Source organism: Anomaloglossus baeobatrachus, chromosome 4 (genome assembly GCF_048569485.1).
Source record: "Anomaloglossus baeobatrachus isolate aAnoBae1 chromosome 4, aAnoBae1.hap1, whole genome shotgun sequence".
Lineage (NCBI taxonomy): Eukaryota > Metazoa > Chordata > Amphibia > Anura > Aromobatidae > Anomaloglossus > Anomaloglossus baeobatrachus.
In genome coordinates this window covers 675,111,690-675,128,298 of record NC_134356.1, presented here as the reverse complement: position 1 = coordinate 675,128,298, position 16,609 = coordinate 675,111,690, and the positions used below count along the sequence as shown (strand labels likewise).

The 16,609-nt window shown below is 48.1% G+C and overlaps 2 protein-coding genes across 6 annotated transcripts in view; one reads left to right on the top strand and one right to left on the bottom strand.

Moving 5' to 3' along the window:
• Nucleotides 1–3,706, top strand: part of LOC142302105 (transmembrane 4 L6 family member 5-like) — a 29,310-nt gene extending 25,604 nt beyond the window's left edge. For both annotated transcript variants that reach the window (XM_075343191.1, XM_075343192.1), the window contains exon 5: nucleotides 3,567–3,706. The gene's annotated coding sequence lies outside the window, so the exon portion shown is untranslated. The remainder of the gene's footprint in view (nucleotides 1–3,566) is intronic.
• A 1,476-nt stretch (nucleotides 3,707–5,182) lies between these two features.
• Nucleotides 5,183–16,609, bottom strand: part of LOC142302103 (acidic phospholipase A2-like) — a 36,683-nt gene continuing 25,256 nt past the window's right edge. For 2 of the 4 annotated variants that reach the window (XM_075343185.1, XM_075343184.1), the window contains exons 4-5: nucleotides 12,444–12,550; nucleotides 5,184–5,505 (exon numbers count right to left, since the gene is read on the bottom strand). In XM_075343185.1, coding sequence (XP_075199300.1) covers nucleotides 5,327–5,505; nucleotides 12,444–12,550 — 286 coding nt within the window. In that variant the 3' untranslated portion in view covers nucleotides 5,184–5,326. Of the gene's footprint in view, nucleotides 5,506–12,443; nucleotides 12,551–16,609 lie in introns of all 4 variants that reach the window. The other 2 variants (XM_075343183.1, XM_075343186.1) reach the window with 2 other exon arrangements.

Below are 16,609 nucleotides of genomic sequence, written 5' to 3'. Positions count from 1 at the left end.
AACCCAGGGTATATTCTGGCCTGGTGGAGTATAATCGGGCTGAGGCCATTTTAACCTTGGGGTATATTCTGGTTTGGAGGAGTATAATCTGGCCTAGGCCACTTTAACCCTGGGATATATTTGTTGCACAGCTTCTAGCTTCCCAGGTATAGAAGAAAGTTCACAGAGCAGATTACATGGGATAACAAGTTCTTTACTTCTTGGAATATGAGGTAATGATATGCACAGTCATCCAGCATTGCATAAGGAAGAGAAACCAAAACCAGGAAACAAAAGACTTTTTACAATACAATGAGTAAGGAAACTTTACACAACATCGCCATCTACTGTTAGATCAGCATAAAGTCCTCCTTCACACATACAAAGAAGTCTTCATCTGTTGCATATACCAACAATATTCTGGCCTAGTGGAGTATAATCTAGCCTAGGCCACTTTAAACCTGGGGTATATTCTGGCCTGGAGGAGTATATTCGGGCCTAGGCCACTTTAACCTCGGTTCCGCGACTCCTGAGTGAACCAATACTCAATACCTATTTGGAACCAGTGTTTTTGCCTATGGAGCTGGAAAGGGAAGAATCACTATTTGGCTTTTGGAGCACAATTTTGGCAGTAATAGTCTGCGGTGCTACATGCAGAGCCCCAAAAAAGCCAGGATAGCAGAAAACCCCCTAAGAGACCTCATGTCACTTTTTTGCAATCCTTGAACTTCTAGTAACACAGAAAGCCACCATTTTTGCATTGACTAACGACAGATCTGGGTAGGAGTTTGTGTTTTGACTGACGACAGATCTGGGTAGGGGTTTGTGTTTTGACTGACGACAGATCTGGGTAAGGATTTGGGTTTTGACTGACGACAGACCTGGGTAGGGGTTTGTGTTTTGACTGACGACATATCTTGGTAGGGATTTGTGTTTTGACTGACGACAGATCTGGGTAGGGGTTTGTGTTTTGACTGATGACAGATCTGGGTAGGGGTTTGTGTTTTGACTGACGACAGATCTGGGTAGAGTTTGTGTTTTGACTGACGACTGATCTGGGTAGGGTTTGTGTTTTGACTGACGACAGACCTGGGCAGGGGTTTGTGTTTTGACTGACGACAGATCTAGGTAGGGGGTTTGTGTTTTGACTGACGATAGATCTGGGTAGGGGTTTGTGTTTTTGGACTGATGACAGATCTGGGTAGGGGTTTCTGTTTTGACTGACGACAGATCTGGGTAGGGGTTTGTATTTTGACTGACGACAGATCTGGGTAGGGGTTTGTGTTTTGACTGACGACAGACCTGGGCAGGGGTTTGTGTTTTGAATGCCGACAGATCTGGGTAGGGGTTTGTGTTTTGACTGACGACAGATCTGGGTAAGGTTTGTGTTTTGACTGACGACAGACCTGGGTAGGGGTTTGTGTTTTGACTGACGACATATCTTGGTAGGGATTTGTATTTTGACTGACGACAGATCTGGGTAGGGGTTTGTGTTTTGACTGACGACAGATCTGGGTAAGGATTTGGGTTTTGACTGACGACAGACCTGGGTAGGGGTTTGTGTTTTGACTGACGACATATCTTGGTAGGGATTTGTGTTTTGACTGACGACAGATCTGGGTAGGGGTTTGTGTTTTGACTGACGACAGATCTGGGTAGAGTTTGTGTTTTGACTGACGACTGATCTGGGTAGGGTTTGTGTTTTGACTGACGACAGACCTGGGCAGGGGTTTGTGTTTTGACTGACGACAGATCTAGGTAGGGGGTTTGTGTTTTGACTGACGATAGATCTGGGTAGGGGTTTGTGTTTTTGGACTGATGACAGATCTGGGTAGGGGTTTCTGTTTTGACTGACGACAGATCTGGGTAGGGGTTTGTATTTTGACTGACGACAGATCTGGGTAGGGGTTTGTGTTTTGACTGACGACAGACCTGGGCAGGGGTTTGTGTTTTGAATGCCGACAGATCTGGGTAGGGGTTTGTGTTTTGACTGACGACAGATCTGGGTAAGGTTTGTGTTTTGACTGACGACAGACCTGGGTAGGGGTTTGTGTTTTGACTGACGACATATCTTGGTAGGGATTTGTATTTTGACTGACGACAGATCTGGGTAGGGGTTTGTGTTTTGACTGACGACAGATCTGGGTAGGGGTTTGTGTTTTGACTGACGACAGATCTGGGTAGGGGTTTGTGTTTTGACTGACGACAGATCTGGGTAGGGGTTTGTGTTTTGACCGACGACAGATCTGGGTAGGGGTTTGTGTTTTGACTGACGACAGATCTGGGTAGGGGTTTGTGTTTTGACTGACGACAGATCTGGGTAGGGGTTTGTTTTTTGACTGACGACAGATCTGGGTAGGGGTTTGTGTTTTGACTGACGACAGATCTGGGTAGGGGTTTGTGTTTTGACTGACGACAGATCTGGGTAGGGGTTTGTGTTTTGACTGACTACAGATCTGGGTAGGGGTTTGTGTTTTGACTGACGACAGATCTGGGTAGGGGTTTGTGTTTTGACTGACGACAGATCTGGGTAGGGTTTGTGTTTTGCAGGGTGAGATCAGTTTTTCTTGGTGCCATTCGGGAGAATAGAACATTTTTTAATTCTTTTTTATTTTGATATTTTGGAAACAGAATCAACAAATTAACAACAATTCAAAAATTCTCCATTTGTTTTTTTTTATGCCATTTTACGCCGATCACCGTGCGGCAATCGTGATAAGACGACTTTATCCTTCCGTTCTCTGGTCCCTGCGACTTCGGGGCTAGATACTAGAATTGGCTGATTTTTATTATTTTTATACGCTGAAAACACCGATTCTCAAAAAACGTTTTCGTTAGTGCGTCTCCTTTTTTTCCGAGCCGTGACTTTTATATCTTCATGATCAGATCCGCTTGTTTTCTGTGAGACAAGTTGGCGTTTTTCTTTTATAACTGATTTTTTTAGTATTTTTTTGTGTCCATATTTTTGGCGTGTTATTTATTTATTTATTTAATTTTTTTTTTAAGGTATTCACTGTCCGGGTTAAATTAACTGATATTTTTAGTCATTAAAGATGTTTTTACTTGAAAAAAACATTTTTAAATTTTCTTTTTTAACATTTTCATATTTTTCACAAATTTTTTACAATTTTATTTTTTTACTTAGTTTTCAATGCTCTGTTTGCTGGTCTAATACTCTGCGCCGTACACGTAAGGTGGTTGTCCAGATCGATGCATTTTACATTTTGATGGATCGAATTTTTACGGACAAGACAATATATTTTTATTTTTAAAAATATAGAAAAAGGGCAATTTAAACTTTTATGTATTTTTACATTTTATATTTTGTCGAAAACAGCTCTGTCTGCTGCTGATGGCGAGTGCTGAATGTACACAGTGTGGGACGCACTATCGTCAGGTCAATATACGCAATTCATAAACGCTCCTGCTAGGCGAGCAGTGACCACTAGAGGGCGACCAGAGAAAAGAAAACGCACTGTTATAACCACAGGAAAGGCTGCGCCTATAGGGAAATATTATACAAAAATATAAGTAATTTTCAATATTATTATAACTATCATTATCACTGTCTTTCACTTCTACCGCAGGACACAGAACCGCAGCAGCTGGATACATCGGATCTCTGCTTCCATCTTGTGATTTAATAAGGTTTTATGTCAAAACGAAGAGTTGGAGAACAAAACCACTTGTGGGATCCTCATACACACAGACTGACACGGGATAAACCCGAATAAAAATATTATTTTATCTAAGAAATGTGGACATCATTCTATGTATCCAAACAGTGCCTGCACCAGCAGAATAGTGAGTGCAGCTCTGGAGTATAATACAGGAGGTAACTCAGGATCAGTAATGTAATGTATGTACACAGTGACTGCACCAGCAGAATAGTGAGTGCAGCTCTGGAGTATAATACAGGAGGTAACTCAGGATCAGTAATGTAATGTATGTACACAGTGACTCCACCAGCAGAACAGTGAGTGCAGCTCTGGAGTATAATACAGGAGGTAACTCAGGATCAGTAATGTATGTACACAGTGACTGCACCAGCAGAATAGTGAGTGCAGCTCTGGAGTATAATACAGGAGATAACTCAGGATCAGTAATGTAATGTATGTACACAGTGACTGCACCAGCAGAATAGTGAGTGCAGCTCTGGGGTATAATACAGGAGATAACTCAGGATCAGTAATGTAATGTATGTACACAGTGACTGCACCAGCAGAATAGTGAGTGCAGCTCTAGAGTATAATACAGGAGATAACTCAGGATCAGTAATGTAATGTATGTACACAGTAACTGCACCAGCAGAATAGTGAGTGCAGCTCTGGAGTATAATACAGGAGATAACTCAGGATCAGTAATGTAATGTATGTACACAGTGACTGCACCAGCAGAATAGTGAGTGCAGCTCTGGAGTATAATACAGGAGGTAACTCAGGATCAGTAATGTAATGTATGTACACAGTGACTGCACCAGCAGAATAGTGAGTGCAGCTCTGGAGTATAATACAGGATCAGTAATGTAATGTATGTACACAGGGACAGCACCAGCAGAATAGTGAGTGCTGCTCTGGAGTATAATACAGGATGTAACTCAGGATCAGTAATGTAATGTATGCACACAGTGACTGCACCAGCAGAATAGGGAGTGCAGCTCTGGAGTATAATACAGGATCAGTAATGTAATGTATGTACACAGTGACTGCACCAGCAGAATAGTGAGTGCAGCTCTGGAGCATAATACAGGAGGTAACTCAGGATCAGTAATGTAATGTATGTACACAGTGACTGCCCCAGCAGAATAGGGAGTGCAGCTCTGGAGTATAATACAGGATCAGTAATGTAATGTATGTACACAGTGACTGCACCAGCAGAATAGTGAGTGCAGCTCTGGAGTATATTACAGGATCAGTAATGTAATGTATGTACACAGGGACAGCACCAGCAGAATAGTGAGTGCAGCTCTGGAGTATAATACAGGAGGTGACTCAGGATCAGTAATGTAATGTGTGTACACAGTGACTGCACCAGCAGAATAGTGAGTGCTGCTCTGGACTATAATACAGGATGTAACTCAGGATCAGTAATGTAATGTATGTACACAGTGACTGCCCCAGCAGAATAGGGAGTGCAGCTCTGGAGTATAATACAGGATCAGTAATATAATGTATGTACACAGTGACTGCACCAATAGAAATAATTTATTGGGTGTGAATTAATGGTGATCTATGATGGCTCCATATCATTATTTCTCAGGTTTTCTAGACTGATTTATAAGTAGAAAATGACTAAATTCAGTGTAAAATTTCACAAAGGAACGATAAGATTTATATTTATTGTGGATTTATTTTCTTCCATTAAGAATATTTAAGAAAGGTGACATCCCCTCCTCCTTAATCACTCTACAAGGTCTTATAGTCACGCGGCACGTGTGTGGATCCTCTTCTCTCGTCAGACACATGGCGGTTTCCCGGTCGCACTCGCAGGTTTTTCCGGCACAGCCGGTCATGTACTGTTTAGTTCCTGCAGGTAGAAAGGAAACATCCATCATTTATCAGCCGTGACAGATCAGTGCCCGACATACGGGACAATCAGCGGTAATACTGACCGGAGACAACACGGGAGAATGGAAAACTCCTACCACTTCTCACTGCCTTTGGGGTCGATTAATCCAAACGTTTGTTCCATGAATTTGAAGTAAAACTAATCTTGTGCCAAGTATCCATGGTGGGCTCTAGAAAACTATAGGCTCATCTCTCCAAGAGCCCCCACAAGGAATAAGAGTGGAGATGAGCGACTATAGTAATACTCGTAATGCGTACTTTGTAATATTCGTGTATTTGTTCGAATAGCGAGTACAATACAAGTCAATGAGAAATGTTCTGCTGAACCCAACAAGGAGGTCTGGAGGTCTGAGGAAAAGGCTGAAATGGATGGCAAAGTGATGAAACTGAATGGGGAGAGTCTGGAGAATCTGCCTGTATGCATTTATGACTCACATATGGTTTGTAGGATCCTCTGAAGCCTCATGGAAGAAGTTTCGTGGGGCTTCAGTCTATCGGTGCCCCTGCAGTGTATGTTGCACTGCCCTGGCCAGCCCGGCAGTGACTCACACAGCATTGTGTGAGCAGCTGCGGGATGACAAGCGCTGACATCAGGAGGTTAGCTTAGATAATTACCTGCTGTGATGATCTCCGCTGAACTCGTGACATCAGTGCTCGACGTCAGTGTTTGTCACCGATTTCCATAACGCCACATTCTCACATCAAGTGTCGCGGATGCCCCGAGACTGTGACTAGCGGTGACATCACGGGCTGACGGGACAGTTCACGTGAGAACGCGGCGGCCATGGAACTCAGTGACCAGCACTAACGTCATGAGTTCAGCAGAGTTCATCACTGCAGGTAATGAACTCAGCTAACCTCATGATGTCAGCACTCGTTATGCCCTGCAGTGATCTGGGCTGATCTAATGATATTAGCTCAGGGTATTGCACTGCTCTCCCAGCCAATGGGAAACATTCTGTTCTTCATTGACTGGGACTGTGAGTATGGTATGGATCATCGTGGGACCTCCTTATTGGATTATGACAGATACAGATTTGTTTTTTCTTTTCAATAAATTGGTGAAAGGAAATATTTTGGGGAGTGTTTTCTCAAATTAAAAATTTTTTGTGGTCTATTTTTATTTATTATTGACTGGGTTAGTGATGTCAGGTATTTGATAGATGCAGTGACATCACTGATGCCAGGGCTTGATGCCAGGTGACATTACACAGCTGGAGTTAACCCCATCTATTACCCAGTTTTCCACCGCACCAGGGCAAATAGGATGAGCATGGGTGAAGCGCCAGGATTGGCTCATCTAATGGATATGCCACTTCTGGGTTGGCTGCAGCCTGCTATTTTTAGGCTGAGGAGGGTCTAATAACCATGCACCCACAGGCACAAAATCTAAACTCGCACATTGCCAAATTTCTAGCCATGGAGATGTTGCCGCCTCCTCTTTCGGCCATCTTTGTCCTCCTTCTGAAGCCTGGGTGCATGACGCACCCTATGTCATCCACACTAGCCAGCATTGAGGTCTCGCGCATGCGCACTACAATTCTTTGATCTGCCCTGCCGGCGCATGTGCATGACGTAGGGCGCGTAATGCACCTAGGCTTCAGAAGAAGGAGGACAAAGATGGCCGAAAGAGGAGGTGCCGCACCCGGAGAACGGAGACACCCATCCGACCAGTCTGCACTGCACCGCCCTTTAGGTGAGTCTTATAAAGTGATTTTTATATTCTACACAGCGGCCTGGGCTCTGATATACAATATGTTAGAATGCTGTATATAAGAGCCCAGGTGTGGTGGCCACAGCTTATAGGCCCCAAGTCTGGTGACAGGTTCCCTTTAATGGTGAAACACCGCAGCAATTATAACTGCATAAATAGATGTATTAGATAAATAAGGTAAAAAATACTGACCAAATGAAATGCTCAGATTCAGCAGATAATAAAAACAAATACTCTATTAACAGGCAAAAATATAGAAAGTTCTGTTGTGCTGAATAAATAAATGAACTAGACTTAAATGATTTAATAAATAAGAGACCTGACCCAAGGTGCCCATCATCCAGGGGGATGGATAGATGTAAAAAAAGATTAGAACATATAAAAAAAAATATATATATATACATATGGGCCAGAGTCCACTAACAAAATATATGGTCCCTGAGTAGACCAAAAACCAGCTCTGAGGAGTAGAGCTATAAGAGAGCCATTTAAGTAGGGCTGAGAGCAGCTCCTGGGTGGTAGGGCTAAGAGAGGTGTACCTGGGTAGTAGGGCTAAGAGAACTGTACCTGGGTAGTAGGGCTAAGAGCGCTGTACCTGAGTAGTAGGGCTAAGAGCGCTGCCCCTGGGTAGTGGGGCTAAGAGCGCTGCCCCTGGGTAGTGGGGCTAAGAGAGCTGCCCCTGGGTAGTAGGGCTAAGAGAGCTGCCCCTGGGTAGTAGGGCTAAGAGAGCTGCCCCTGGGTAGTAGGGCTAAGAGAGCTGCCCCTGGGTAGTAGGGCTAAGAGAGCTGCCCCTGGGTAGTAGGGCTAAGAGAGCTGCCCCTGGGTAGTAGGGCTAAGAGAGCTGCCCCTGGGTAGTAGGGCTAAGAGAGCTGCCCCTGGGTAGTAGGGCTAAGAGAGCTGCCCCTGGGTAGTAGGGCTAAGAGAGCTGCCCCTGGGTAGTAGGGCTAAAGGCGCTGTCCCTGGTTTTTAGGGCTAAGAGCACTCCACCTGGGTGGTAGGGCTAAGAGAGCTGCCCCTGGGTAGTAGGGCTAAGAGAGCTGCCCCTGGGTAGTAGGGCTAAGAGAGCTGCCCCTGGGTAGTAGGGCTAAGAGAGCTGCCCCTGGGTAGTAGGGCTAAGAGAGCTGCCCCTGGGTAGTAGGGCTAAGAGAGCTGCCCCTGGGTAGTAGGGCTAAGAGAGCTGCCCCTGGGTAGTAGGGCTAAGAGAGCTGCCCCTGGGTAGTAGGGCTAAGAGAGCTGCCCCTGGGTAGTAGGGCTAAGAGAGCTGCCCCTGGGTAGTAGGGCTAAAGGCGCTGTCCCTGGTTTTTAGGGCTAAGAGCACTCCACCTGGGTGGTAGGGCTAAGAGAGCTGCCCCTGGGTAGTAGGGCTAAGAGAGCTGCCCCTGGGTAGTAGGGCTAAGAGAGCTGCCCCTGGGTAGTAGGGCTAAGAGAGCTGCCCCTGGGTAGTAGGGCTAAGAGAGCTGCCCCTGGGTAGTAGGGCTAAGAGAGCTGCCCCTGGGTAGTAGGGCTAAGAGAGCTGCCCCTGGGTAGTAGGGCTAAGAGAGCTGCCCCTGGGTAGTAGGGCTAAGAGAGCTGCCCCTGGGTAGTAGGGCTAAGAGAGCTGCCCCTGGGTAGTAGGGCTAAGAGAGCTGCCCCTGGGTAGTAGGGCTAAGAGAGCTGCCCCTGGGTAGTAGGGATAAGGGCGCTGTTCCTGGTTTTTAGGGCTAAGAGCACTCCACCTGGGTGGTAGGTCTAAGGGTGCAGCCACTGGTTAGTAGGGATAAGAGTGTACCGCCCTGCGCTCGGCCGCAGCTAAGCCGCTCGGATCCGGGCTCGTTGGTGGGTGGCTCGAGCGCCTCCGGACCTGGGTCACTTCGCTCTGAAAGGATGCTGGCGCTATGTAGGGGGGTGGTAGGTGTACGGCCGAAGCCATGTTTGAGTTCGTGACGCCACCCACGGGATGTGGTGAAGGTGGACACCACCGCTGCAGTTACGGGGCACCCGGGGAAGATGGTTATGCAGCAAGATGTTAACTCCTCTGTGGGCAGGGATGATGGCCCCGGGACCCGTTGGGGGGAGCTGGGCGGTCCAGGGCGGTGCGCGGCCGGGTGGCACTGTGGTACTCACTGTGATTGACACACACAAGTCTCTGGTAAACAAAGTTGATGGTGGTCGGTGCCCACAGCCAGCTGCGTCTGGTCCCCCACCCGGTTTGGTGGTCTTTGCCTTTCTCCTGCGCCGTGTAGTGTGTATGTAGACGGCCTTCGCTTCAGCGACGGGAGTCCGCTCCCCGGCTGTATGTGTGTCGGGAAAGCCCGTTTGCCCGCAGACGCTGGCCCGTGGGGTCTCTCTGCCTGTGCGGTAGCTTTCTATCCCCCTCGGTGGGCTGTTGTCTTCAGTCGGGACTTGGGTGGGAAAGGACCTATAGTCCAGACCTCAATCAGTGAATTAACTCGGTCCAGTGGCTTCTGGACCTCGTTTCAGGGTCTGAGTACCCCCCTGTGTGCTCCGGTTTCCAGTCGGTTCCCCGGGTCGGTACCGGCGGGCCACTACCCTGTCCCGGTCCACCACGGTTCCACCTAGCTGTCTTCCCGACTCCTGCAGGCTAGGCCACCGTTTGCCTCCTAGCCAAGGTACCAGGGCTACGAGCCTGGCACCTGTCAGTTTCCGCTGCAGACCTGTCACCACAGGCCTGCTGCACTTCACTCCTCAACTCCACTTAGAACTCCACTGACAGCTGAACGGCTTTGTTTCCTGCCTCAGGCTCTCTGAACTCCTCGGTGGGCGTGCCAACCGCCTGGCTCCGCCCCCCTGGTGTGTCCATTAAGCTCTGAGGGAGGTGACTATTGTGTATGTGTTTGGCTGATGTTACCTAGTGTGGGACTGGTGTTGTGTGGGGCGCTATCTGTGACTGCCTGGCTATTCCAGGGCGTTACAAGAGCACTGTCCCTGGGTAGTAGGGCTAAGAGCGCTGTCCATGCCCGTCGGGACTTGGGTCGGAAAGAACCTAAGGTCCAGACCCCAATCAGTGAATTTGACTCGGTCCAGTGGTTTCTGGGCCTCGTTCTGGGTCTGAGTACCCCTCCTGGTGCTCCGGTTTCCAGTTGGTTCCCCGGTTCGGTACGGCGGGCCACTACCCTGTCCCGGTCCCTTATGGTTCCACCAGCCATCTTCCCGGCTCTTGCAGGCGGCAACCACCGTCTGCCTCCTGGCCACAGGGTATCCGGGCTACAACCCAGATCCCCGACAGACGTTTTCTCCTTCTAACACCTCTCCTAGACTGCTCTCCTCTCCTCCCTAACTTCATCTGCTTGCTTCTCCCGCCTCAGGCTATCCGAACTCCTCGGTGGGCGTGGCCAACCGCCTGGCTCTGTCTCAGAGTGTGAACGTCAAAGCCTGAGAGGGGTGACTCAGGGTTTTTAGGTTGGCTGCTGTTACCTTTTTAGGGGACTGGTGTTTGTGCAAGGGCCTGTCTGTGACTACCTGGCTAGTCCAGGGCATCTCAGCTAAGAGCGCTGACCCTGGGTAGTAGGGCTAAGAGCGCTGACCCTGGATAGTAGGGCTAAGAGCGCTGACCCTGGATAGTAGGGCTAAGAGCGCTGACCCTGGATAGTAGGGCTAAGAGCGCTGACCCTGGATAGTAGGGCTAAGAGCGCTGACCCTGGATAGTAGGGCTAAGAGCGCTGACCCTGGATAGTAGGGCTAAGAGCGCTGACCCTGGATAGTAGGGCTAAGAGCGCTGACCCTGGATAGTAGGGCTAAGAGCACTGACCCTGGATAGTAGGGCTAAGAGCGCTGACCCTGGATAGTAGGGCTAAGAGCGCTGACCCTGGATAGTAGGGCTAAGAGCGCTGACCCTGGATAGTAGGGCTAAGAGCGCTGACCCTGGATAGTAGGGCTAAGAGCGCTGACCCTGGATAGTAGGGCTAAGAGCGCTGACCCTGGATAGTAGGGCTAAGAGCGCTGACCCTGGATAGTAGGGCTAAGAGCGCTGACCCTGGATAGTAGGGCTAAGAGCGCTGACCCTGGGTAGTAGGGCTAAGAGCGCTGACCCTGGGTAGTAGGGCTAAGAGCGCTGACCCTGGGTAGTAGGGCTAAGAGCGCTGACCCTGGGTAGTAGGGCTAAGAGCGCTGACCCTGGGTAGTAGGGCTAAGAGCGCTGACCCTGGGTAGTAGGGCTAAGAGCGCTGACCCTGGGTAGTAGGGCTAAGAGCGCTGACCCTGGGTAGTAGGGCTAAGATGTTTTCCTGGGTAGTTAGGCTAAGAGCGCTGTGTTGATTTAGTAGAGCTAAGAGAGCTGTGCAAGACCTGGGTCCAAGATGGACTGCTCCATATGCTAAGTACTGCCTGATTCTGCTGTAATTCACAGATTGAACTACGCTAAAGTGCTGGCTGACCGCATTCACTGTGAATGATCGAGTAAACGCAGTCCGCCAGTATAAAAATGCCACCATTCCTTTCTTTTGTCTGGGTCGGCCCCTCTGCACAGCTCTGAATGTGTTGATGTGGAACTCGACCTGTACATAGTAGAGAGAGTGATGAAAGTAAAGGGCATGGATGCCATCTTAGATTTTAAACTCTGGCGCACATTTTCACACTTCTTCAACCGGATTTACGTACAGAGGAAGTGGAAAGCTGGTCCTTCTGTGTCCTCACTTCATGGCCCCATAAATTGACATGGTGAGCTGAATTTGGCTGGGGGCATAGAGTTTTACACCTATTTTGTTGATCCTACTGGTCGCTTCTAGTTCTGAGCTGATGCCACTCCTGGACATCTTCATGATGTGTTTCATCTTCTGCACTAAGTTTCCTTGGCCGATCACTGCATCTACAGTCCTCACCTTTATCTATTTCTTGTTGTCTTCAATGCTGAAAAAAAACAGGCAAACACTTACCCATAATTTAATGCCATCACGGAGGTGTCTGATTGGCTGTAAAATGATGATGATCCGGCCCCCACAGAGCCCTGATCCGGCCCCTGCAGAGCCCTGATCTCAAATCATCCAGTCTGTTTTCTAACTATTCTTACTTTGCAGCATTTTGTGCAGACCTGCCTATAACTTTTGCACAGTACAGTATATTATATAGTTGTGACAATCCTCGGCTGAATGGATTTCCAGATGATGATTTTTCAAGGGAAAAAAATTGTAATTCTTCCGCTCACAATGTCCTGAGCGTCCCGCCCCCGAGGAGATCCCCAGACTTACCGCAGGTGATGGTCCCGTCACTGTAGTCGTAAGAGTGATGTGGTGAATAACGAAAACAGACCGAAACATGGATTGAATGATAGCAGCATTTCTGTAGACGGCAGCACCTGAGGAAGGAGAGGACAGTGCTGTCACCAGGGGCGAAACAATCCTCCATAGGAGACCAATAGTATTAACCTTTTCATGACTTTGGGATTTTTCCTTGTTGGACTTTCATTGTTTCCTCCCCTTCATCTAAGTGACAGAACTTTTTACTTTTCCGACCGTGTTACAACTTTTGTCATTTTGTGAGATGATTTGTAAAATTGAATAATTTCATCTTTTTGAAAAAGACAAAAAAAAAAAAAGATAAAATTCTAAGTGTGAATGTGTTTTGAACATCGCTTTTTGGGGAATTTGTTTTTTTTTTTCTGCTGAGTTTTTTGTGAAGTAAAAATGACCCAGAAACAGGATTCTCTTGTGCAATTACAAAGTTAAAAAAAAAAAAAAAGTTTTACTTATTTTTCGGAGCTGAAAAATTGTGAACTGTGTAAGAAAATGTATTTTTCTCATCATTCTCTACTATCAGTAGTTGCTATTTCCATTGATTAAATTGCGAGGGTTTGTATGCAGTAAAAATTATTGCTTTACGCGCAGCAACCCCGCTAACGAGAAGTCGTTGGGGGGTCACGGAATTCGTGACGCACATCCGGCCTCGTTAGCAACGGTGTTGCGCGTGACACGTACGAACGACCAAAAATACTCACCTTATCGTTGATCGTTGTAATCCCGATTATCGTTGTTGCTTTTGTACGCAGGTTGTTCGTCATTCCTGAGGCAGCACACATCGCTACGCGTGACATCCCAGGAATGAGGAACAACACAGTACCTGCGTCCTTAGGCAACGAGGTGGGCGTGTCTTTCCTTCGGCTGCTCTCCGCCCCTCCGCTTCTATTGGCCGCCTGTCGTGTGAAGTCGCTGTGACGCCGCACGAACCACCCCCTTAGAAAAGACACAGCTCGCCAGCCACAGCGACGTCGCAGGGAAGGTAAGTACGTGTGACTGGGCCTAACGATATTGTGCGCCATGGGCAGTGATTTGCCCGTGACGCACAAACGACGAGGGCGGGTGCGATCGGCAGTGACATCACTAGCGATGTCGCTGCGTGTAAAGCCCGCTTAAGTCTTAAGGCTGCTTTACACCAGACAATCTATCGTGCGATAGATCGTCGGGGTCATGGTTTTTGTGACGCACATCCGGCATCGCTGGCAATGCCGGCCTGTGTGACACCTCCTAGTGACGCAGTATCGCTCACAAATCGTGAGTCGTGTACTGGTCGCTAGGTTCCATAATATCGTTTAATTTAGCAGTTCATCGTTTCCGGGGTAGCACACGCTGCTCCGTGTGACACCCCGGGAACGATGAACAGCAGCTCACCTGCGTCACGCGGCCGCAGCCGGCTATGTCAAGGAAGGAGGTGGGCGGGATATTTACGTCCCGCTCATCTCCGCCCCTCCGCTTCCATTGGCCGGTGGCTGTGTGACGTCGCTGTGACGCCGAACGTCCCTCCCACTCAAGGAAGTGGACGTTCGCCGCCCACAGCGAGGTCGCACGAGAGGTAAGTACGTGTGACGGGGGTTACTGACTTTGTGCGACACGGGCAGCGATTTGCCCGTGACGCAAAAAGGACGGGGGCGGGTACGATCGATTGTGAAATTGCACAATCGGTCGTACCGTGTAAAGCAGCCTTTAGCCTCTCATACAGCCAGATCAGATCTCATACTTTCCATTGACAATGGACAACATCCCTAAACACCCTACAACCGACTTAGTCACATGTTAAATGATAGAAATCAATCTTCAAGTGGATTTATCATATCACTTTATTTTATTATCAAAAAAAGTATATTTTTATGGATACACAAAGTGCAGAAGGTGCAGTATAAAAACAGACTATAATCTATGTTTTATGCAGGGGAGCAAGGTCTGGACCTGAGTACCTGTGCATACATTGATCATCTATGATTATAATGTTTGGGATATGTGCAATCTGATATAAGTGCGATATCACAGTATATGATACCAGTATTTAAGCACTATAATTAAGCACTTTATCTGATTGCTTTCCTTTTCTTTTTCGCATATACATATAATTGTATTTATGCACTATCTGTGTCCACAATTTTGGTCTACAGTGGGGATATGTGCAATATGACAAAAGTGCGATATGATAATATATAACATCAGTATTGAAGCACTGTGATCAAGCACTTTATCAGAACAATCATTTGTATATGTATTTCCCTCACTGTATCCAGAAATAGCTCCCATTTATGTACAATAATCATTTTTCATCATATTTATTGATACAATTGGTCTAATGTATTTGCCTTGTCCGTTATCGTGGCCGCACTGCCCTGTGTGCTGTTTACCTTAAACGTATAGTCTGTTTTTATACTGCATATAGCTTCACACGCACTTACCTGCCCTGTGACGTCGCTCTGGCCGGCGACCCGCCTCCTTCCTAAGGGAGCGGGTCGTGCGGCGTCACAGCGACGTCACACAGCAGGCGGCCAATAGAAGCGGAGATGAGTGGAACGTAAACATCCCGCCCACCTCCTTCCTTCCGCATAGCCGGTGGAGGCAGGTAATGAGAACTTCCTCGCTCCTGCGGCTTAGGTCACAGCGATGTGTGCTGCCGCAGGAACGAGGAACAACATCGTACCTGTCGCTGCAGAGAAATTATGAAAATGACCGACGCTACACAGATCACCGATTTACGACGCTTTTGCGATCCTTTATCGGCGCATCTAGGCTTTACACGTTGCGACGTCGTTACCGGCACCGGATGTGCGGCACTTTCGATTTGACCCCGACGACATCGCAGTAGCGATGTCGCAACGTGCAAAGTACCCCTTAGTCATACGACAAGACTTGTTGGGGAGTCTCTAGGATTGCTACCTCCAATAGGTGCCAGCAGAGTTCATCTTGTTCCTCCCTGAAGAGGCAATTTGAATAGGACTGCAAGTGACATCTAAAGATCTATCTATAAATATATACAGTCATATACACTGACATACACAAATAAACACATCATACATGCACACATACATTAAAGATATCCATAATATGAGTAAGCCAGCAGAAGCCTCACTCACCTCCCCGCTTGTTTCAAGTCCAGCCCCTCCCAGGCATGTGACTGTACAGACTGCGTTGCGTGATAGTCATCACTATCAGATATGGCCAGGCACAGTGCACACTGACACTGCTGTATAAACATCACAGGGGAGGCTTGTAGCTAAAGTATATACATCACAAGAGGGGCTGGGATCTACAGTATATATGTGGCGCCCCTGAGGCTTCAGTTGCAACAGGGTACTGCATCTCTCTTAAGATGTAATACTCATCCCAGGTAAGGAGAGGTTAATCGCTGGTGTTTCTCACATTCACATGCGGGCATCACACGGTACAATATATCTGGCGATATGTCGTCGGGGGTCACATCGTTAATGCCGCACATCCGGCATCGTCAGAGATATCGTACCGTGTGACACCTATGAACGAGCAGAAATACTCAGCTTCTCGTTCATCATTGACACGTCGCTCATTTTCCTAATCTCGTTCCTCCTTCTGTGCTCCGGTTGTTCGTTGCTCCTGTGGCAGCGTACATCGCTCCGTGTGACACCCCGGGAGCAACGAACACAGCTTACCTGCGGCCGACGGCAATGCGAAAGAAGGAGGTGGGCGGGATGTTTACATCCCGCTCATCTCCGCCCCTCCTCTTCTATTGGCCGGCTGCCATGTGACGTTGCTGTGACGTCGAACGTCCCTCCCCCTTCAGGAAGAGGATGTTCGCCGCCCACAGCGACGTCGCCCGGGAGGTAAGTACGTGTGACAGGGGTTAACAGCTAAGATGTTTTTGCTCCCCACAGGTGGGGAGCATGATGAGAGTTGTAGTGATAGCTGTTGTCGAAGTGCGGGGCGACGGCGCCAGCAAGGACAGGCGGACACAGTCTCTGTGGTTTCAAGGTGTCTTTACTCACAGTCCCGGTTGCCACTCCCGGAGTACTGGTCACCGCTGTGATGGGCCCCAGTCGATCCCGAGCAATTCGAGGTCGCCACCGGTGTTCCCACTGTGAGTCCATTCTGGTCGGGTCCCTCCAGTCCCGGTGTATGTGGAATATGGA